Source organism: Lithobates pipiens, unplaced genomic scaffold (genome assembly GCF_037356315.1).
Source record: "Lithobates pipiens isolate NorthernLeopardFrog02 unplaced genomic scaffold, aLitPip1_a1.2 Scaffold_16, whole genome shotgun sequence".
NCBI lineage: Eukaryota > Metazoa > Chordata > Amphibia > Anura > Ranidae > Lithobates > Lithobates pipiens.
Genome location: NW_027507748.1, coordinates 50,222,474 through 50,242,696, shown reverse-complemented (window position 1 = coordinate 50,242,696; position 20,223 = coordinate 50,222,474). Strand labels below are relative to the sequence as shown.

General features: G+C 45.7%; 1 protein-coding gene across 4 annotated transcripts in view; it reads left to right on the top strand.

Annotated features, from left to right (window-relative positions):
- The window catches only part of DSCAM (DS cell adhesion molecule), a 730,792-nt gene that overhangs the window by 393,683 nt on the left and 316,886 nt on the right, over positions 1-20,223 (top strand). For all 4 annotated transcript variants that reach the window (XM_077479889.1, XM_077479887.1, XM_077479888.1 and 1 more), the window contains exons 13-14: positions 3,319-3,415; positions 6,510-6,638. In XM_077479889.1, coding sequence (XP_077336015.1) covers positions 3,319-3,415; positions 6,510-6,638 — 226 coding nt within the window. The remainder of the gene's footprint in view (positions 1-3,318; positions 3,416-6,509; positions 6,639-20,223) is intronic.

The window sequence follows — 20,223 nt, the reverse complement described above, 5'->3', positions numbered from 1 at the left end:
CTTTTCTGGTCAGCAAACTCTTACATTCCCACCACCCACAAGCACTGCATTGCACCTCCCTCACTTGCCATCCTTACCCAGCTCACAGTACCCCTTCCTCCCCACAGCACATCCATACCTCTGCTCACAATGCATCTCTTGCTAGCCACTCCACCCCACCCAAATCTGTATACCTCCTGCTCACATTGCAATTGCATCCCTTCCAACAACCTACTAGGACCTACCCACATGCAATTGTAAACATGGCCTTCCCATTCTTTTCTCTCCTTCTTCTTCTTTTTGTTCTTTTCTCTTCTTTTTTATTTTATTTTTCTTTCCCTTTTCTTTTTTCTTTCTTCTCACCTCTGGACCCCTTTACATTACACAGCACCTCTGGACCCCTTTACATTACACAGCCCTTGTACCTCTGGACCCCTTTACATAACACAGCACCCTGAACCTCTTGACCCCTTTACATAACACAGCGCCCTGAACCTCCTGACCCCTTTACATAACACAGCCCTTGTACCTCTGGATCCCTTTACATTACATAGCACCCTGCACCTCTGGACCCCTTTACATTACACAGCACCCTGCATGCACAGCACTGTGTAGACATAAAGGAGGAGGGGGAGGCGGCTTCACTCTGCTCAGCTGTGACAGCCGCTGCCGAGACTGATCAGAGCCGCGACCACAGAGAGAAGGGGATTGTTGCGCCGGGTCCCGGATCACTGTGCCGACAGGTGTCACTCGGGTGCTGCCCCCCCCCTGCAATGCCACTGCCTTGGTCTCTCCGTGTGTTCCGAGTTACATTATGGATCTGTAGGGGGGGTCTGTATTGTTAGGGGGGTCTGTGCACTGCAAAGCCACTGCCTCAGGCTCTCCCTGTGTGGTCTGTCGCCACGCAGTGCCGCTGCCTAACCCACGGCGCTGTCTCCTCTTCAGTCGTAGAGGGGGAGGGCACTGGCCTAACACCCCCCAGTGTGTGGCACCCGGGGCGGCCCGCCCCCCACTTAGTACGCCACTGGTGTACGTGGCTTTAGTCTGTAATTGCTGTACTTCTCTCTTCTTCTGCTAGGTGGCCGGGTACCTGGTGGCATTAGATATGAAAAGGACAATGCAAGATAAGATTATGGGTATATGGGGTATCCCAGCCAATGGGCAGGGGTTTTCTTAAATCCCTTGGCCCGTTAGGAGAACATGTATATTTGGGTGGAATTAGGTGATCTGTGTTCTGTGCCACCTGGACAGCTGTCTAGGTGGATGTGTGTTGTACTGCCCAGGCTGCTAGGCTGGAGATTGGGCCTATCCCGGGCACATCTGACGGCTAGGCTATCTGAGTGCCCATCCAGAAGCAAGAGAGGAGCGCAGGGTTGGGATTGCAGCTTGCAGTCCAACCAGAAGTGACGGTTCTGCCTGTCATGGTCGGAGGTAAAGGGGAAGCTATCTCCACTAATTGACTATCCACCTTATTACCAGGGACCACAGTGAGTAGCTGAAGCAAGTACCGGAGCAGTATTCTCACCAACCGGGGACGGTGCAGAATTGGGAAACTTCAGTGGGTATCAAGCCTGGGACCGAGCCAGCGGAGGTTATGCTTGCAGAGCAGCCTTGTGTGTCAAGCTAGGAAAAGAGCAGACCAGTGGGGTGAAGTTTGAGAGGTATCTTGAGTGCAAACTAGGGACCCAGCAGGAAAGCGGGGGGTGATGCTTGAGGAAGATGATACTGTGAAGATTGGAGGAGCTCAAGGGATTCAGTTGCAGTGAATCATCTAGTCTAGTGAAAGACTGGGAGCTCAGTGGGCTCAAGAACTACAAGAAGTGATCGTAGTGGAAGTGAAGGAACTGTTACACTTTGTGTTAGGAATTGTTAAAGCCTGTTGCCATAGGAGACAGCATTCCTATACATGCATATGTGGTGTCTTGCTGGATGCTTTTCCCTGCATGGCTGTCCTTCTATTGAAGTCTCAGAGTCTGCCAATTAAACTTGCAAATACCTAAGGGAGTCCTGGCCCTAACCCTCTCTCCCAAAGTTATGTTAAGAGAAATAAAACCTTTTTTTACATTCAAGAAGTGTCTGGCCCCAAATGACTCTAACTACTTTGCACCCACTATGCCTCACAACCCACCATATACAGAAGGATGTCGGCTATCTCTGGCCCTGGAGGTCCTCATTAAATTAAAAGAGGCCTGGGACCTTGCTACACACTCATTAAGTATTTTTTTCTGCCAAAATGCTGCCACCAGGAGGAAAGGGATATAGGAGAGCTGGGGAAAGGCCGTGTGTGCATGGGGCCTGAGGGCTGTTTAAATGTAGCACTCGGCTGGTGACGTGCCAGACAGTTTGAGACCCGGGTCAGCAGCAGACCGAATCTCTAGGATGATTGTTGCACAGGCGATTTTAACCCTTGCTGCAACAAATAGTATTGTTAAAAGAACACAATTATTACTCTTTATTTAGCCTTAGTGCATAGTGCATTACACTAATATAAGCTTTGGTTGTGTTTTTAATTTGATATATTGGTAAGGACATACTCATTGGGCAAAAGCGTTCCTATTCTGGAAGGGGTACACTTTTTATAGTACAAATATACATAAAAAATTCCCAGGGAACTATAAGTTGGCTAAATAAAAATGAGCTCCCTTTCTGGCTGGTCCCACCAGGGGCGGACTGACCATTCAGCCACTCGGGCACTGCCCGAGGGCCCCATGCCACTAGGGGGCCCCATCAGGGTTGCCAGCCTCAGTAAAACCAGGGACAGTATGTAAAAATCTGTGTTTTGTTTTTTACATCTGCCTCTGAAATGTCCCTTACCGACATCCTTTTGGTCTATCTGTGTATACTGTGTGTACATGTATGTGTAACCTGTGTGATTGTATACTGTGTGTGTTTGTGTATACTGTGTGGCCCCATAATCCCTGATTGCCTGGGGGCCCCATAATCTCCTATTGCCCGGGGGGCCCCATGAGTTGTCAGTCCGCCCCTGGGTCCCACCTGATTGAAACTTTGGACTGATCCATAAAACATTAACCATGTATAGGACATTTATATGACCATTCAGCTCTCCGTGTAAAGGTCAGCTTGAGCTATTGAGCTCTGTAAACAGGTTTTTTACAACACACTGTGAGATGTGTGTGTGTGGGGGGGGGGGGGGGGGGGCGGGATCACAGGAGCATATGGTTTACTGTACTAACCTTTTCTCAGGTTAAATGGTTCATATCTATATGTTTTAGCTGTGTATTTTGCACGCTTGTTGGTGTTTAAGTTCAGTTGGAGCTTTAAGTTATGTGTGGATTATCAGCATAGTCACAGAACTCTGCTTCTCATTATTCACTACAGATTGTACCAACTGTTCGAGAGGATTCTGGCTTCTTCTCATGTCATGCCATCAATTCTTTTGGAGAAGATCGAGGCATCATCCAGCTCACAGTACAAGGTATACTACACATACTAACTTTAGGGGGGGGGTTTGGGGGGACTGATAGCGGAGGACCACTATCAATTTTTTTTAGCAGCCCCATTTGGGGGCTTTGGTGAAATATCAGGGATCTAAACAGACCCCTGATGTGTCTTTTGAATCAGAGAAAGGATATTGAGGACTCATTCAGCTGCACAGAATAAATAAACAGGAAGAGCTCTGCACAGTTCCCCTTGTTCAAACAGAAGCATAGTCAACACTGTTGACTATGTTTTAGTTATGAGTGAACACAGTAAGTGAGCAATTAATTCAGAAAAGGATATGGACGGAAAGGAGAGGAGGCAGTGCTGTAGGGGAAGGGTGGGGGGGCAGCAACCAGGGGAGCTTGGCAGTAGAAATAAGGTGACTCTGGACAGGAGGGGTGGCGGGGGCAGTATAAACTAGAACCAATCCCCTGTATTTTCCTTCTGTGGCAGCTGAGGTAGGAGAAGCTGGCCTTCAGCTACCCCTGGAGGAAAACATAGGGGTCCAATTCCAGTTTCAACTATCCTTCTCCTTGCCCCTTTTTCTTGCACTTGAGATCTACTTCACCCATTTTAATGATTTTCTAAACATGACACTGAGTATATTTTTTTTTGCCTGAGCCCACTTTGTTTTATCCACTTAAGGACCAAATTACTAAGAACCCCCAAACATTATAAAAAAAAAATTCTAACACCCTAGAGAAAAAAATGGCGGTTGTTGCAATACTTTCTGTCACACCGTATTTATGCAGCGTTCTTACAAGCACACTTTTTTGGGAAAAAATACACTTTTTTAGATTAAAAAAATAAGACAACAGTAAAGTTAGCCCAATTTTTTTTTTTATATTGTGAAAGATAATGTTATGCCAAGTAAATTGATACCCAACATGTCATGCTTCAAAATTGCGCCGCTCGTGGAATAGCGACAAACTTTTACCCTTAAAAATCTTCATAGGCGACGTTTAAAAAATTCTACAGATTGCATGTTTTGAGTTACAGAGGAGGTCTAGGGCTAGAATTATTTCTCTCGCTCTGCCGATCGCGGTGATATCTCACATGTGTGATTTGAACACCGTTTTCATATGCGGACGCTACTCATATGCGGGCGCTTCTGCGTGCGAGTTTGGCGGGACTGGGGGGGGGGGGGGCGCGTTTAAAAAAAAAAGTTTTTTTCTTATTTTACCTTTTATTTTTACACTGTTCTTTAAAAAAAAAATAATAATAATTGTGTCACTTTTATTCCTATTACAAGGAATGTAAACATCCCTTGTAATAAAAAAAAAGCATGACAGAACCTCTTAAATACGAGATCTGGGGTCAAAAAGTCCTCAGATCTCATATTTACACTAAAATGCAATAAAAAATAAATAAAATAAAAGTGTTGTCATTTAAAAAAAATAATAAAAAAAAAGTCCCTTTAAAGAGGAAGTAAACCCTGATGGGTTTACTTCCTCTTTGATTCCCTGCAAAGGTAAAGCATAATGGACTACTATGCATCGCATGCACCGTACACAGCGGTGCCTGTCTTTTGGCAAATATCTCCTAAACCGTGTAGGTTTAGGAGATATTTCTTGGACCTACAGGTAAGCCTTAATCTAGGCTTACCTGTAGGTCAAAGTGGTTTGTAAGGGTTTACAACCACTTTAAGCCCTTGTACACACAGTCGGATATTCCGACGGAAAATGTCCGATCGGACCGTGTTGTCGGATAATCCAACCCTGTGTGGGCTCCATCGGACTGTTTCCGTCTGAATATCCGACCGACAAAGTTTTAGAGCTGGGCTATAAAATTTTCCGACAACATGATCCGATCGGACTTTGTCTGGTTGTTTGTAGAGAATTCCGATCGGACAAAGTGCCACGCATACTCAGATCAAATTCCTAGACCAAAGCTATTGGCTACTAGCCTAAACGTAGTCCCATCTTAACTAAATAACGTCATCATGTTACGAACGATCGGATTTTCCGACAACTTTGTCCTACCATGTGTATGCAACATCAGTTTTGGACAAAATCCGTCGGACAAAATCCAACGGATTTTGTTGTCAGAATGTCCAACCGTGTGTACAAGGGCTAAGAGCTATGGGCGGAAGTGATGTTTTGATGTTGTTTCTGCCCTGCAATGGTATGGAGACAGATGGGGGCCATCTTCCCCTCACTTGCCTCCATACCCAGCAAGGCAGAAGATCCGATCGCCTCTGCTGCTGCCTACGGACACCGGAGCACGGCAGGAGGCCCCTCACCCACCACCGATAAAAGTGCGCTCACGGCGAATACGCCACAGAGACCACCATTATTAGAAAGTGGACTGCCGGGCGAAGTAGAGGATACCGGGGGTTATGGCAGCAAGCTGCTGCCATAACAATGATATTCCTCTTCAAAGTTAGGAGGTATATCGGCGTGTGGCGGTCCGTAAGTGGTTAAAGAAAATTATAGTGCGTAAAAAAAAATGGTAATCTGGGAAACGATTAGCCAAAAGGTAATTAATAAATAATAATCTAACAAATGTATAGTAGGAAAGATAAAGTCCTAGATATACTGTACCTTATGTTATATTTCTGTTACAATAAGTGCCTGGAAATGACCTTAGCTGGAAATGAATTCTCAGCCCTGTGTAAGCTTCAAATAAACTGACTTAGAGCTTACACTAAGCTTCCTTTTCCTGCTGCCATTGGATGAATGGAGTAACAGGAAGTTATGAAAAGTCACTGGGGGCGGGGCCATGTATGGACAAAGCACAGGTTTTCTTTGAGATCATTGAAAGTCATTGGTAAAAGTGCTTTGTCTGTGCCCTCCTGTTTTACCTGTTAATTATGATGTGCTAATGAGGAGCGGCTCAGTTCTTTATGATTTCACAGGTACATGACCTAATTAAAGATGCAAGGGACGTCACATACAAGAAATGTGTGTGTTTTTTTAACAAATAATCCATTTGCTTTTCTCCAGAGGTCTAAATGATGTTTTGGTGTCCTTTTTATATGAAAATAGCAGGTAGATTTTCTTTAATATGTACAGTATTTGGTCTCCAAAAAGCCGTGCATGCAGTTCATCTAATCTGTTTGTATTGTCATCTTTCTTTTTGTTTATCAGAACCTCCAGATCCTCCAGAAATTGAAATCCGGGAAGTGAGAGCTCGGAGTATCGCCCTGCGCTGGACAATGGGATTCGATGGCAACAGCCCAATCACAGGCTACGATATTGAATGCAAGAACAAATCAGGTATTGTCATAAAACCATAAAACAGAGAAGCAAAAGGTACATTTCTCGGTGGTGAGCCATAACTGATCTGCCCAGGTATAGACGGACATCTACACTGAAAACCTTAATATAAATACCGGGAAATTATTTTTATGTAACTCTCAGCTTCTAAATATTGAAGAGCCCCCCGCTGACTTCTATTGTAGGAAGTAAATCTGTCCAGGATACTAAATGATGAAGAACATGAGCCGGAAAGCAAAAGAAGAAAAATAAAGCTGATATACAAGGCCGTTTTTAAGGCAGGGCAAAAGGGGCAGCTGCCCTGGGCCCTGTCATTGTTCTGGGGCCCAAAGCAGCTGCCTCATACTTGCCAACTATCCCAGTTAAAATTTCCTTGTCTCTTGCTGTGTCCTGATATCTCAGTGTGAAGTGCTGTTACTAATCCTGCCCAGCTCTGCCCTATTGTTGTGTACAGATGACTCACCTGCAGACCCTGTGTTTACATGTAAATAACCAGAATTCATATGTAAATATCAGCAGCATTCATATGTAAATAGCTGCATAGATATGTAAATAAAGGTGGCAACCATATGCATAGCATGGCCCCTGGAGTGAGGAGATGATGTGCTGTAACCTCTAGCAACGAATCAGTGAGCAGTATTACTGTACAGTAATCTCAACAAGCAAAAATCATGTGCTGTAACTAGCTTAAAGCGGGAGTCCACCGGGACTCCACGTTTTTTTTTTTTTTTTTAAAAGCCAGCAGCTACAAATACTGCAGCTGCTGACTTTTAAATAGTGACACTTACCTGTCCAGCGCGCCCGCGATGTCGGCACCCGAAGCCGATCGCTCGCTCGTCTGGCGGGTCCTGCCGCCGCCATCTTGGGTATGGGAATCAGGAAATGGAGCCTTTCGGCTTCATTTCCCGGTTCCCTACTGCGCATGCGCGAGCCGCGCGGCGCAATCCGGACGGTCCCCGCTGCCTCTGGGAGCTGTGTGTTTCCCAGCAGGCAGCGGGGCACTTGCTGAAGGGGGCGGGCGCTTGCGGAAATGGGCGTAACGTACGCCCCTTTCCGCAGAGAGCTAGCCCGGAAGTGGGTGCAGTTACCTGGATTATCCAGGTAACTGCACCCCCCTCCCCCCTGAAAGGTGCCGATTGTGGCGCCGGAGGGGGGGGGGATTCCGATGAGCGGAGGTCCATTTTAGGGTGGACCTCCGCTTTAAGGCAGTTCCCCAACTTATAGATGAGTCTTTACTGTGTGTAGTAATAAAACATACAGATTTCCTCTGTCAAGTGTCTTGTCCCACATCACTACACACTGTAACTTGTGTGTTGCATTAGGTGGGACGTGCTGAACCTGCGCCCCCTCTCCGCCAGTCCAGCATACCTCTGTTACCTGATTCCCAGTAACAGAATGAGGCGGTCCCACTGTGCACCTAGCATGGACCTCATGTGTACTCTCATAAACTCCATTTCTGTAACTTGTGACCAGGCCATGAATCCATAACTCCCAACTTTCTGAGATGGGAATGAGGGAAACCCGTAAACAAATGTATGCATTATTAGAAAACGCCCCCTGCCTCGTCCCCTTACAAGGAGAATTAATACTCAAAAAATGATTGGTTAAACCCACAAGTGCTTTTTTCTTTACCAATACTATTCCTTTAAACTTGCTTTTGAAATGTACAAATGCAGCAGTTTAGAAATGGGATGAAAGGTTTAACACTGTAAAACACTTTTTGATAGACAAATAGTGCATTTTTAATACAGGTATATACATCAGATCAAAATAAGGAAGAAAGAGGGACAGAGGGACATTGGTCCAAATCAAGGACAGTCCCTTGAAATCAGGGACAGTTGGGAGCTATGTGAATCTCTGTAACACAGGTTTGGTTCCAGTTGCTACTGCAAACCAACTGCTAGGGAGGAGCCTAAATATTGGCCCCCCTCTCTACCGGAGGACCTGTTACTCTTATGCCACGTACACACGACCGAATTGTCCGGCGGACTTAGTCCAGCAAACAATCCGCCGGACTTTCTAACGAACGGACTTGGCCACACACGGACACTCCGAAAGTCCGGCGATATCTAACGCAATGACGTACAGCGCGTACGACGGGACTAGAAAAAGGAAGTTCAATAGCCAGTAGCCAATAGCTTCCTTCTCGTACTTGCTTCTGAGCATGCGTCATTCTTAGTCCGCCGGACTAGCATACTGACGAACGGATTGTCTGCTGAAAGCCAAGTCCTGCGGACAAATTTTGAGTCAAAACTACTTTCTAAGTCCGCCGGACTTTACGATGAAAAAGTCCGCTGGAGCCCACACGCGATCGAATTGTCTTGGGCGTAATTCGGTCGTGTGTACACGGCATTATCCACACGACTGCTTTCTTAGTGTCCTTAACTGTGTTTGTTTACTCTTAGCATCTACACTCCTCTTCCTTGTCTTGCCCCGTTAACCTTTTTGTAGTGGTTTTACTTCATACCCCGTAGTGCTTTACAGAACTTGGTTCTTTTGACAGGAGTCCCCATGCATCCCTTGAATAAGTTCAGGCCAGGCTCAGAACGGTTGATGCAACTTTACTAAAGAACTTTCATACACGGTCCAACATGAACAGTAGCATTATCAAAGAGTCCCCAACTACCTCTAAGGCCGCGTACACACGGGCGGATTGTCTGCCCAACTTAGTCCGCTGAACCGTGTTTCAGCGGACAATCCGCTCGTGTGTGGGCTTCAGCGGACTTTTTCAGCGGACAGTCCGACGGACTTTGTCTTTCGGAATTTCCGTAATTTTGTCCGCTGAAACTTGGTTTTGTCCGTCCAAACTTGGTTTCAGCGGACAGTCCGCTCGTGTGTAGGCAAGTTGGACGGACTAAGTATGGCGCATGCTCAGAAAGGATTTACACGGCCGAAGGTTGCATTGCAGTGTATTGGACGTCGTTTTTCTAGTCCCGTCGTACGTGCTGTACACGTCATCGCGCACGCTTTCAGCGGACTGTCTGTTCATCGTGTGTGGTCAAGTCCGTTCATTCAAAAGTTGAACGGACTGTCGGATTGTCTGACGAACTTAGTTGGGCGGACAATCCGCCCGTGTGTACGCGGCCTAAGGCCTCGTACACGCGATACGAAAATCAGAAGGGAAAATTCGAAAGATGAGCTGTCTGCGGATTTTCGGATCATTAGTACGGTGCTTTCGACAGCCGATTTGACTTTTTCATCAGACAAAAGCTGGATGTGCAGGTTATAAAAAAAAATGTGATGTGATCTTAACATCTGATTTTTGAATGGTCAGTACAGAAATCGTCACACAAAAGTCGAAAGTACAAACACGCATGTTTGGAATCAAGGAACGACTGGGAAGAGTTTGGTCTTGTAAACTACTGCTCATAATCTAAAATTAACATTTGTGACATGGCAATTGATGAAATACCGAAATGCAGCGCACATTCTCTACTAACATGAAATTAACAGAAGGGGTCGAAAGGGTGTAGCGCTTGAGAAATGAACTTCCTCTTTATACTCTCATAGTATGTCACTATGTTCGTCTTTGTCAAACGACAATTTGCAGTTAGTATGCTAGACAAAATCCTGCACACACACTTTTGACAAAAATCAAACGCTTGGTTGTACAACAATCAAACCGTGTGTACGAGGCCTAAATGTCTGCCCAAGCGGTCCAGTTGTCCAGATCCTGGATAATCTCCAGATTCCCAGTGCCTCCAATGAACTGCAAGGCACAGCAGTCCTCCTCTGATGCAATCACAGCATGTCTTCAGAGTGGCCAAGAAGAGCCCTCAGACCACAACCTTCCCCCTTTTTATATCACAGGCGAGCAGACTGGATCCAAATAGCACAGGAACCAAAGCGCCCACATTAACTCTTTCCTCCCTCAGCTTGAGCCAGCCTCCAACTCACCAAGGCAGACACATTAGAACCTAGCTACAGACTGATCACCAAAACCTGACTTGGTCACCGTTGGCATTCTAATTCCTCTCAATGGTGTTCAGAAGGATTGAAGTCAGGTCTCTGTGCAGGCCACCCAAGTTCCTCCACATCAAGCTCATCAAACCATATCTTTGTGGAGCTGGCTTTGTGCAGAGAGGCAAAGTCATGCTGAAACAGAAGATCTTTCCCAAATTGTTACCATATTGATGGAAGCATACAGTTGTCCGTATATTAACAGTACCCTTTACTGGAAACACCCAAACTCAAGAATTTGGAGGGATGTTCACATACGTTTGGCCATATAATGTATTTAACTGATTTGCATTCAAAGGCAATTAACGTTTTTAATGTGGCCTGTGACCCATTTAGGGGCATTTTCACTTAATCTCTGTTCTGCTTCAACAGTAAGTGAACAGAGATCCCAAAGGAGGACAAAGAAAGACATTCTAATCTTCCAACAATTATTATTTTTCATAAGGCAGTCACTTATTACCTAAATACTAGTGACTGGTTCTCTTTCGATGGAATAAGATGTTATCTTGTGTCTGTTGTGCAGACATGCAGGGTATTGAGCTGCAGTATTGAAATTCTATATATGTTAGAGACCTGTAGTGTCAGCCTCTTTTATTAACCTCTGTTCTTTATGTCCTCCATTCTCAATTTGTTGCTATAGGAACACAAACGGTCATTGTATGGATTTTTGTATTGGCTTGGCTGATTTTGTTTTATTGTTCAGTCAGTTTTTTCAAGCTTTTATGTGCTGTCAATTTCCTATCATGTATTTAAGAATTCTCAGTGCAACAAATTGAGGTTATATCATTTACGGCATTCTTTTAGGTAGTCTTTAATGCCCAAGAGGCGGTCCAGCTTCTGTATCATGTGGCCGTTTGATATACAGTGCTGTGAAAAAGTATTTGCCACCTTCCTGATTTTTAATTTGTATTTGTCATACTTTAATGCTTTAGATCATCATTCAAATTTTATTACACAAAGATAACCCAAATAATAACAAAATGCCTTTTAAAATAATGATTTAATTTAATAGGGGGAAAAAGCTTTTTCCTCCTCATGTGAAAAAGTAATTGCCTCCTAAACCTAATAACTGATTGTGCTACCCACAGTGGCAACAACTGCAGTCAAGTGTTTGCGATAACTGGCAATTAACCTTTCACATCGCTTTGGAGGAATTTTGGGCAACTCTTCTTTGCAGAAATGTTTTAATTCAACCAATTTGGAGGGTTTTCCAGCATGAATGGCCTGTTTAAGGTCATACTGTGATGGATTAGAACTATAAATTAGTTCTTGGTTATCTGCTGCTATTTCTAATTAAAAAAGTATAAATGTGCATGCACATTAGAAGTAAACACTCTCTGAGATATGTTCAGCTCAGGCTACTTCTAAATACTGATTTATTCGTGGGCGGTGTTAATATTTTATACAGAAAGATACGTCATTACTATGTCAGTCTAATTGGTACATCTTATTGGTTACAATACAAGAGAAATGAAGAAACTTGATGCTTGAAGTTTGGTTGAAGCTGGTTTTCTTATCTCGAATGCATTCTTCTGCACGCGTGGGATGTAGGGTGTAGACGTCATCTTCCCGCAGAACAGGGTCAATCTGTATGCTACATAATAAGTAAGGAGCATGGGAACATGTATACACATAAGCAAATAGACATTTTCTGATTATCATTATGTACGTTGGATTCCTCAACAGTCCCCCCTAAAATGGCTATTTTCTTCTGTCCCTCATCTAAAGGTCCTACTCACCTGGCCCATTCTCCTCAGCAACTCTTTTTAAGCTGTATATAGAGTTAGGCAGCAACTAGTTCACTACCCCCCTCTATACAGCTGGAGAAGGGCAATCAGGTGCTATCTATCCCTATAACCCTAGAGGATTGTGAGATTTTGGACAGGGAGTGACTGTAGAGGAGGGAAGGGTTTGTTATCCTCCATCATAAGAGGGTCCTCTTCTTCTTGATAGAGAAATGTAGGTGTGCTGTTGTCCACAGCCTTGCTCATTAACTTCTTTACAAAAGGTAGAATACAGCATACACTCAAAGCTAAAAGAACCAGGATTATTAATACCGTTACCCCTATCTGGGCGACCACCTTCTGCCACCCACTCATCCAGCTAAAATATTGATCCCATGGGTCTGTAATACCGGAGTTCTTCTTCAACTCCAATGACAGATCCTCTAATTTCTTTATGGCTAAAGTTACTTTACCATTTGGGCCGGTATTATCAGGAATGTAGGTGCAACAGGTTCCCGTTTTTTCTATCATTTTACAGACACCTCCTTTCTCAGCTAACAGCATGTCTAAGGCCATCCGGTTCTGGAATGTCATGTAGGAAGTGGGGGCTAACTGGTCAGCAATTCCCTGGAGGGCATCTTTAGTGTAATTCACAAATCTTTGTTGGTTGTAGTTTATGTAATTGATCCAATCTACATTCTTGTTCACAGTTATTATGGGGATCAAAGACTCAAAACCAACTTTTACCTGATCCCTGGCTTTGAATTCATCAGGGACCCCCCTTGGGACCCCTATAGCATCTATGTACACATGAGGGTCAAAGCTTCCGGAGAGAGCTGCTCGCTTCCTCCTCTGACTGTGTGCTGGGTCAGTGTATGTATCAGGGGTATCTTCTGCTAGGATATGGAGGGGCATAATCACCTTTTCAAGGGCACATTCACCGGTCCAGATACCCTCTAATCTGGTCCTATGTTCCAACCCACTGTCCCTCCCAGGAACCACAATTCTGGCCCCAGTAACTGTCTGTAAAACACACATATTGCCATCAGGGATGTCTCACCTTACCAACAGGGATGTCACTGTACCAATGGCATTGCCATGAAAGAGTCAAACGGACAAGGTACTTTGTCACAGTAATCAAAGGTAAAGGTGGTCACATGTGTACCTGAAGAGTTGTACCAAAATGTAATTATGTTATTTTTTTATTTTTTTTTTGTGATGACCACCTCCTGGGCCTCCCCCCTAGACCAAACAGAAAAAGGATATGCAGCATGGTCGTAATGAAGTGGGCGGGATCTTGTCCTCGGGGGTGGAGCTTTCTTGCAGTGGGAGGCGTGTATTCAGGTATTCTTCCCGGCCAATTCCACTGAGGTGGCTGTGGTCAGCAAAACTTGGAATGGACCATCATATCTGGGTTCAAGAGAATGTTTTCTCACAAATTTCTTTACCAGCCCCCAATCTCCAGGTAGTAGTTAGTGTGTTCCTGTATCTAATTCAGGATCTGGAATGGAAGAAAACACCTGGACATGCATTTGGGTTAATTCTTGTGATAATGCGGTTACATAATTAGTCAACACATCAGATTGCAACTGTAACTGTTGTGGAAAGTGACAGCCAAGTCTGGGGGCTGAACTAAACTAAATTTTATAAGGAGATAGGGCATATTTCCCCCGGGGTGTGTGTCTGACACTGAACAGGGCAATGGGCAAACTGTCTGGCCGACTCATGTTAGTCTTTTGGGCCATCTTTAACATCCTGTTTTTCTAGTGTCCCTTTCATCCTTTCTACCTTCCCGCTACTTTGAGGGTGGTAAGGGGTGTGTAGAGCCAACTGAACCCCCAGTGCTGCCCTAATCTTTTGTAAGGGTTGCTGTGAAGGCTGGGCCTGATCGCTCTCTATCACCTCTGGGACCTCAAATCTACATACTATCTCACTCAGTAGTTCCTTAGCTGTGGTCCTGGCAGTCATGTCCACCTCCACTAGGGCGTATTCGAATCTGTCACTCCTTTGACATTTGGGAGTGATCAATTTGTATCCTCTGGAAGGGGTATAGAGCTTTTTCCAGGTGCTTCTTCTGTGCCTTTTCTGTACATTCTGGGTTACATTTGTTGCAGATAGTGCATGATCTGCAGAAGTTGTTGGTCAATGAAGTAACTCATAAGTTCATAAGAGTCTTTGTCAAGTGGGCAGTTCCATTTCCCCATTGCACCATGGCTGGGTACATACTCCTGGGTAGACAAGGCTTCTTGCTGCACTCGAATAGTCCATCTCTGAGAGTTCCTCCTCTCCGTTTTCCAGCTTTCCTTCTCATCCGGACTTGCTGCTTCCTGTAATTATTTCAGATAAACTCTGTCCACTGGGAGAGTCTGTAGGGTAAGCATGGAGTGGTCTTCTTCTACCACCCTGCTGTCCACTTCCCGTGGACCACTGGCTGTCTGTTTGGCAGCTGAATTGGCTAGATTGCCTCGAGCTTCCTTCGAGTTGAGTTTGTTGTGTGCTTTTATTTTTAGAATAGTCACTTGGGTTGGGAGAAGCAGGGCGTCCAAGTCCTTGATGGCTGAGCTGTTTTACAGGTGTTCCTGCAGCCGTCAGGAACCCTCTGTCCTTCCAGATAACACCAAAATCATGGGCAACGCTGAAAGCATATCTTGAGTCCATATGAATGTTGGCTCTTTTTCCCTCTGCCAATTTACATGCTGTAGTAAGTGCTTGCAGCTCTGCCACCTGTGCAGACATCACCGGCGGTAAGGTTTCAGTTTGGAGAACCGAGTTTTCAGTGGTGACCTGGATCCTGCAGGGGTATTTCACTCATGGTGGGGATATGCGTGGTTTCCAGCCGAAATTGAACCATCAAAAGGACAGCGCATCAGAGAGACTCATAGTCTGATGTAAAAAGCATAACAACAATTTATTAAATAAAAAAAAACAAAAGACTCAATAAAGAACGTTTGATCCTCTTGGGATCTTAAAACCTTTTCAGGTAGTTACGGAGCCTCCCACGTGACGAATAGTGACCCGCAAATCGCTTGGGCAAGCGAAGCGGAGCGCTGCGCTCCAAGCCTTCCGGATACACAAGGTGGACGCCACCTTGTGTCCAACTTGGACCAACACCCTCCAGCGCTTATTGCACCTCCGCCCCGGAGCACAGGAAGCACGATTGATCCTTTCTCTTCCACTCCTCCAGCCCAGCATGACGGTGCCCCAGCCTTACAGTCCAACCATTCATAACAGTGAGTGACTTTGGGAACACAGTTCCAATCATTTATTTTCATTTGCATAAGAACTCTACTGGTTCCCCCTGCCTCTGGAAGTTAACCACCCACAGCCCTTTTCACGTGCACAATAGACTACACTGGTAACACAGCCTTGCAGTCACCAACATCTCAAAGTCACAAATAGAAGGTACCAGGGCTAATTTGTCATCAAGCAACTGTTGTTTTATTGCCGTGATTGACTGATGAAAAGGTTTTAAGATCCCAAGAGGATCAAACGTTCTTTATTGAGTCTTTTGTTTTTTTTTATTTAATAAATTGTTGTTATGCTTTTTACATCAGACTATGAGTCTCTCTGATGCGCTGTCCTTTTGATGGTTCAATTTCTGCTTTCTTCCACCAAGTCCAAAGTGGTCTAGCAGCTGCACATTGAGACTTTTTACAGGTCCTCCTCGAGACAACAATTAACTTAACATTTGGACAAAGCATTCTCTACAAAAGGTTTTATTCATTTGTGCGCCAATAATTTTTGTTTTTAATACTGTGGTTTCCAGCCGCATTAGTTCGATGCAGTTATGGGGTGACAAGTCAAGACTCGACTCCTCCTCCTTACCCCCCTCGAGAAGTGGAAGAAGGGTGGTAGGTTTCGGTGTTTGACAACGTAATAGAGTAATGCTGTCTAGAAGGTAGAAACACAGGAGTCTCAAGTGTCTGGCAATGGACAGATGTTTCGGCTGGATCTTGGTGGAGTATGGGAGCAATGTCATGGGGAGCAAGCAGAACAAGGCAGAGTCCGAGAGCCAAGTCCAAAGTTTTGTCAAACAAGGCTTGTGCAGCAAAGACAGCTCACAGACACGATGGGCCTCCTCTTGCTATCGCATCCAGCCGACAGGAATAATATCCTATAGGGCATTGGCAGATGCCGTGTGATTGGGCGAGTACACCTGTAGCATGTCCCAGATGTTCAGATACAAAGGGCTTGAACGTTTTGTCGTAGTCTGGGAGCCCTAGCACCAAAGATGGTGTGCTTGAAGGCCTCAAAGTTGGATATTGCTTCAGGAGACATCTGGAAGGGGTCTGCTTTCAGGGTATCATACAAAGCTTGCATCAGTAGGGAGCCTTCTGGAATCCATGCTCTGCAATACGAAATTAGTCCAAGGAAGGAATGAAGGGGCTTCTGGCCTTGTGGCAGTGGGATGTCAGAGATTGCTTACACCCTGTCTTCAGTGAGGTGTATTGTCCCATGGGACAAGACAGTGTCCAAGAACAATTACAGATGTTGAGCACCACTGCAATTTGGGCTTTGAGGCTTCGCAACCCTGTGTGGCAAGATAGCCCAACTGGCTTTCTGAGGTGACTTCAACAGTGGATAAGTCAGCTGCAAAGTGGAGAAGGTCATCAACATATTGGAGGAGAGTCACTTCCAGGTGATCCTCTTGTTATGTGTCAAGGATGTTAGCCATAGCGTTTGCAAACTAGCTTGGAGAGTTCTGTGCCCCTTTTTGGCATAACTGTCTGGGTACGTTGCTGTCTTTTCGTGGGTGAATGCAAAAGGTACCAGCATGAGGGGTGAGGGTGGACACTGAAGAGAGCGTTTGCATGGTCCACCACTGTGAGGTACTTTGCAGTCAGGGACACCCCCGCAACCAGCTTGTTCTCTTTTAGGGGTTCTCTTCTTCCTAGAGAACAGAGGTGTGTTGCATGGAGATGCGCAGGGTGGGATCCATCTGACACGAGGGCCTTGACATGCTTCAAAATAGCTGCAGATTGAGCTAACTTTAGGGGGGGGTATTGTGGTTTCCGGGGCAATGATGTGCCCTCTTTGAGCTTGACTGAAACTGGTGGCACCATTAAGTGACAGTTGTCTTCCGGTCCTGTGGATCATAGGCACACAGGGATTCTGTCAAGTACTTCCTGCGGTATTGAACTTGGAGTTATTGCTTCATGAAGTGTCATCAGGTGAGGCAGAGAATACAAAGCAGTTGAGTCTTCCAAGGATAGGGGAGTATGTAACTTCACCGCCCCCTTCAGGTGTGAAGATGATTGACGCCTGTAGTCTGGACAGCACATCAGCTCCTAGTAGATTCAAGGGACATGTAGAGGACACCACAAATCTGGTAAGCAAATCAGGAAATGTCCTCACTTGGAGAGGCTCAGTGAGTGGACTGGAGCGGGGCACCCCATCCACTCCCACGCAGGAAACATCAATAGTGGAAAGGAAAGAATTATCGGGCAGGTCCTCAGCCCTCAACACACTCCTGGCTGCACTTATGTCAATGAGAAAAGTGGTAGGTTTTCCTTGTATAGGTAACGTGACCTTTGCTAGGGGTCCCCCAGTCTCATTTGAGGACACTGTCATAAGGGGTGACACGGGTTTGCTCATTTCCTAGCATGAGTTGGGGCGTGGTGGTGAAGGTTCATGCCCACGTCGCCCTTCGCGGGGATCCCTGTCTTGTCTCAGATGTCTTGGGGCTCTGCGTACTCTTCTGATGTGACCCCGCTTCCCACAGTTGTAACAGATGATCTTCTCCCTGGTATTGGGCAGTGGTGGTGGACGAGTGTAGGCGGGATCTTCGTCTTGTGTTACCATGAGGGGCGTTGGTTTTTTTTCCTTTTTGGTTTTCTATCCCTCTGGCCACCAACAGTAAATTGGACATTTTCATTGAGCGATATTCAGGGCGGGCCACCATCAGGCTTTTTCTGATATCCTGTCTGAGTCCTGAGACAAAAGCAGATGATAACACGTGTGTGTGTGTCTTTTCATAGAGGGAGAAGCCCAGATGTTCAAAGGCCTGTATGAGTCTAGCATGATACTTCTCCACAGACTCCCCTTTATCTTGGGCAATATCTTGGATTGTGGTGGTCTGATCTGCCAATTTCTCCTTTGCCCAGTCGCGGAGTTGTGCACAGAACTCCAAGCCTGAGGTATAAGAAGTGGCACTTGCCAGGCAGGCATCATTGAAGGCTGTCTGCATGACTGGCCAAAAGACATGTCCTGCTTTAATTTGGCATAGGCTGATCAAGTCTCTCCAGGCAGCTGAGTAAGCTTCTTGTATCTGCACTATCCTGCGGTAGAAGAGCATTGGCTGTTTCTCTGGGTCAGGCAGACTTGTCACTAAGGTTGCTGCTTGTGATGGGGTAAAAGCGACATACATCACCGGTGCCCCTTCTGGTAACCGAGACTGGTGTTGGGGCAGGGAAGGGGCACTGTTCCTTATGGTTGTCAGCATACGTTTGAGATCCTCCCGGAACTGTGAGGCTGGAGCCGGATTAGGGGTTAAATCAGCAGGTGGCCTTGCTGCCTGTTGTTGGTCTTCCCACTCGGATGCTTCTTCATCATTAACATATCCGGCAAGTGAAGGTAGTGCTTCCATATTAGGGAAGACAGGTGTGTGGTAGGAACCATCCTGGTTTAAAATGGGAAGAACTGGTTATAGGCCATGGCTGGGCCTATTGGGTGTACCAAGATGGCCGCCGGCAGGAAGTGCACTGGGCTGTGCTTGAAGTGAGGGCTTGGGTGTACCAAGATGGCCGCCACTGGGAGTGGTCACAGTGGGTTGTGCTCGGGTTGGGGTGGTGAGAAGGGAGTGGGCGTTAGGCGGATAGCAGGGTTGTCCCTCTCCTCCTTCGTTCCAGTTTTTTGTATATGGGGGCGGTACAGCCACATTATCAACTCTGTGATACACATACATAGTACAATTTGCATCTTTCTTGATTTTCTCTTCTATCCAACCTTCTTTGTGCAATGCCCTTGCCGTCCTGTACCATGCTTCTGCCACATCCAATAAGCCGTTATCACACAGACTCCCCTTTGTCTTCTTATCAGCACATGCCATTCCTCTGCTTCTTGCAACATCTTCTCTCCTCTTCTAATATCACATTCTAGCATTCCCTTGTCTCTCTCTCTCTCTCTCTCTCTCTCTTTCAGCGGACTGCTTAAGAGGAGAATACAGGCAACAAAGTGGTTAATACTCCTCTGACTGCTGTCTTATCAAAGAATTCCTAGGGTGGGGGCTCGCATCCCTGCGAGAGATCTATCTCCTAGCACACTCCTGACTATTCTATCTCTTCGAGGGTCAAAACTAGCACGTCAGAGGTGGTGTGGAGCAGTGGCTTATGGCCCAACTGATCCTTCAGGTAGCCACTTTCTCTCACCGTCACCCTCTTCGTGTATATCAAACAGTAATGGACAAATACACACACAGTACAGGACATGACACCTGACACTCTTTGAACTGCAAAGATAGCTCTCGGGAAAAGCTCACCTGAGTCACAAGACTGCCAAATTCCAGCTAGCCTTCTTTCAAACTGCCCTAATTCACAGTTTGAGATAAACCCTCAGGAAAGCTTTCCCGAGCAGAACATTCATAGACGTTTTGCAAGGCTGCCACATCCGCAAGCCTTCTTTCAAACTGCCCTAATTCATAGTTTGAGATTAACCCTCAGAGGTCCTACACAGCCAACCTCGAGTAACCCCGTCTATAAATGCCTGCAGAATTCCACCCCACCACTAGAGGTAGAATCTAGGGGTGAGGATGGACACACGCCTGCAGCTGCACTTTCAGTCTGCTAAATTTGCAATCCTTCAGAATGACAGACACTGAACAGATAATAGTCAGCAGAAAACCATTAGCAGGTTCGTTAAAACGGCTTCAGGCGAGAAATAAGTTACCTGCCTCTTTGAACAAT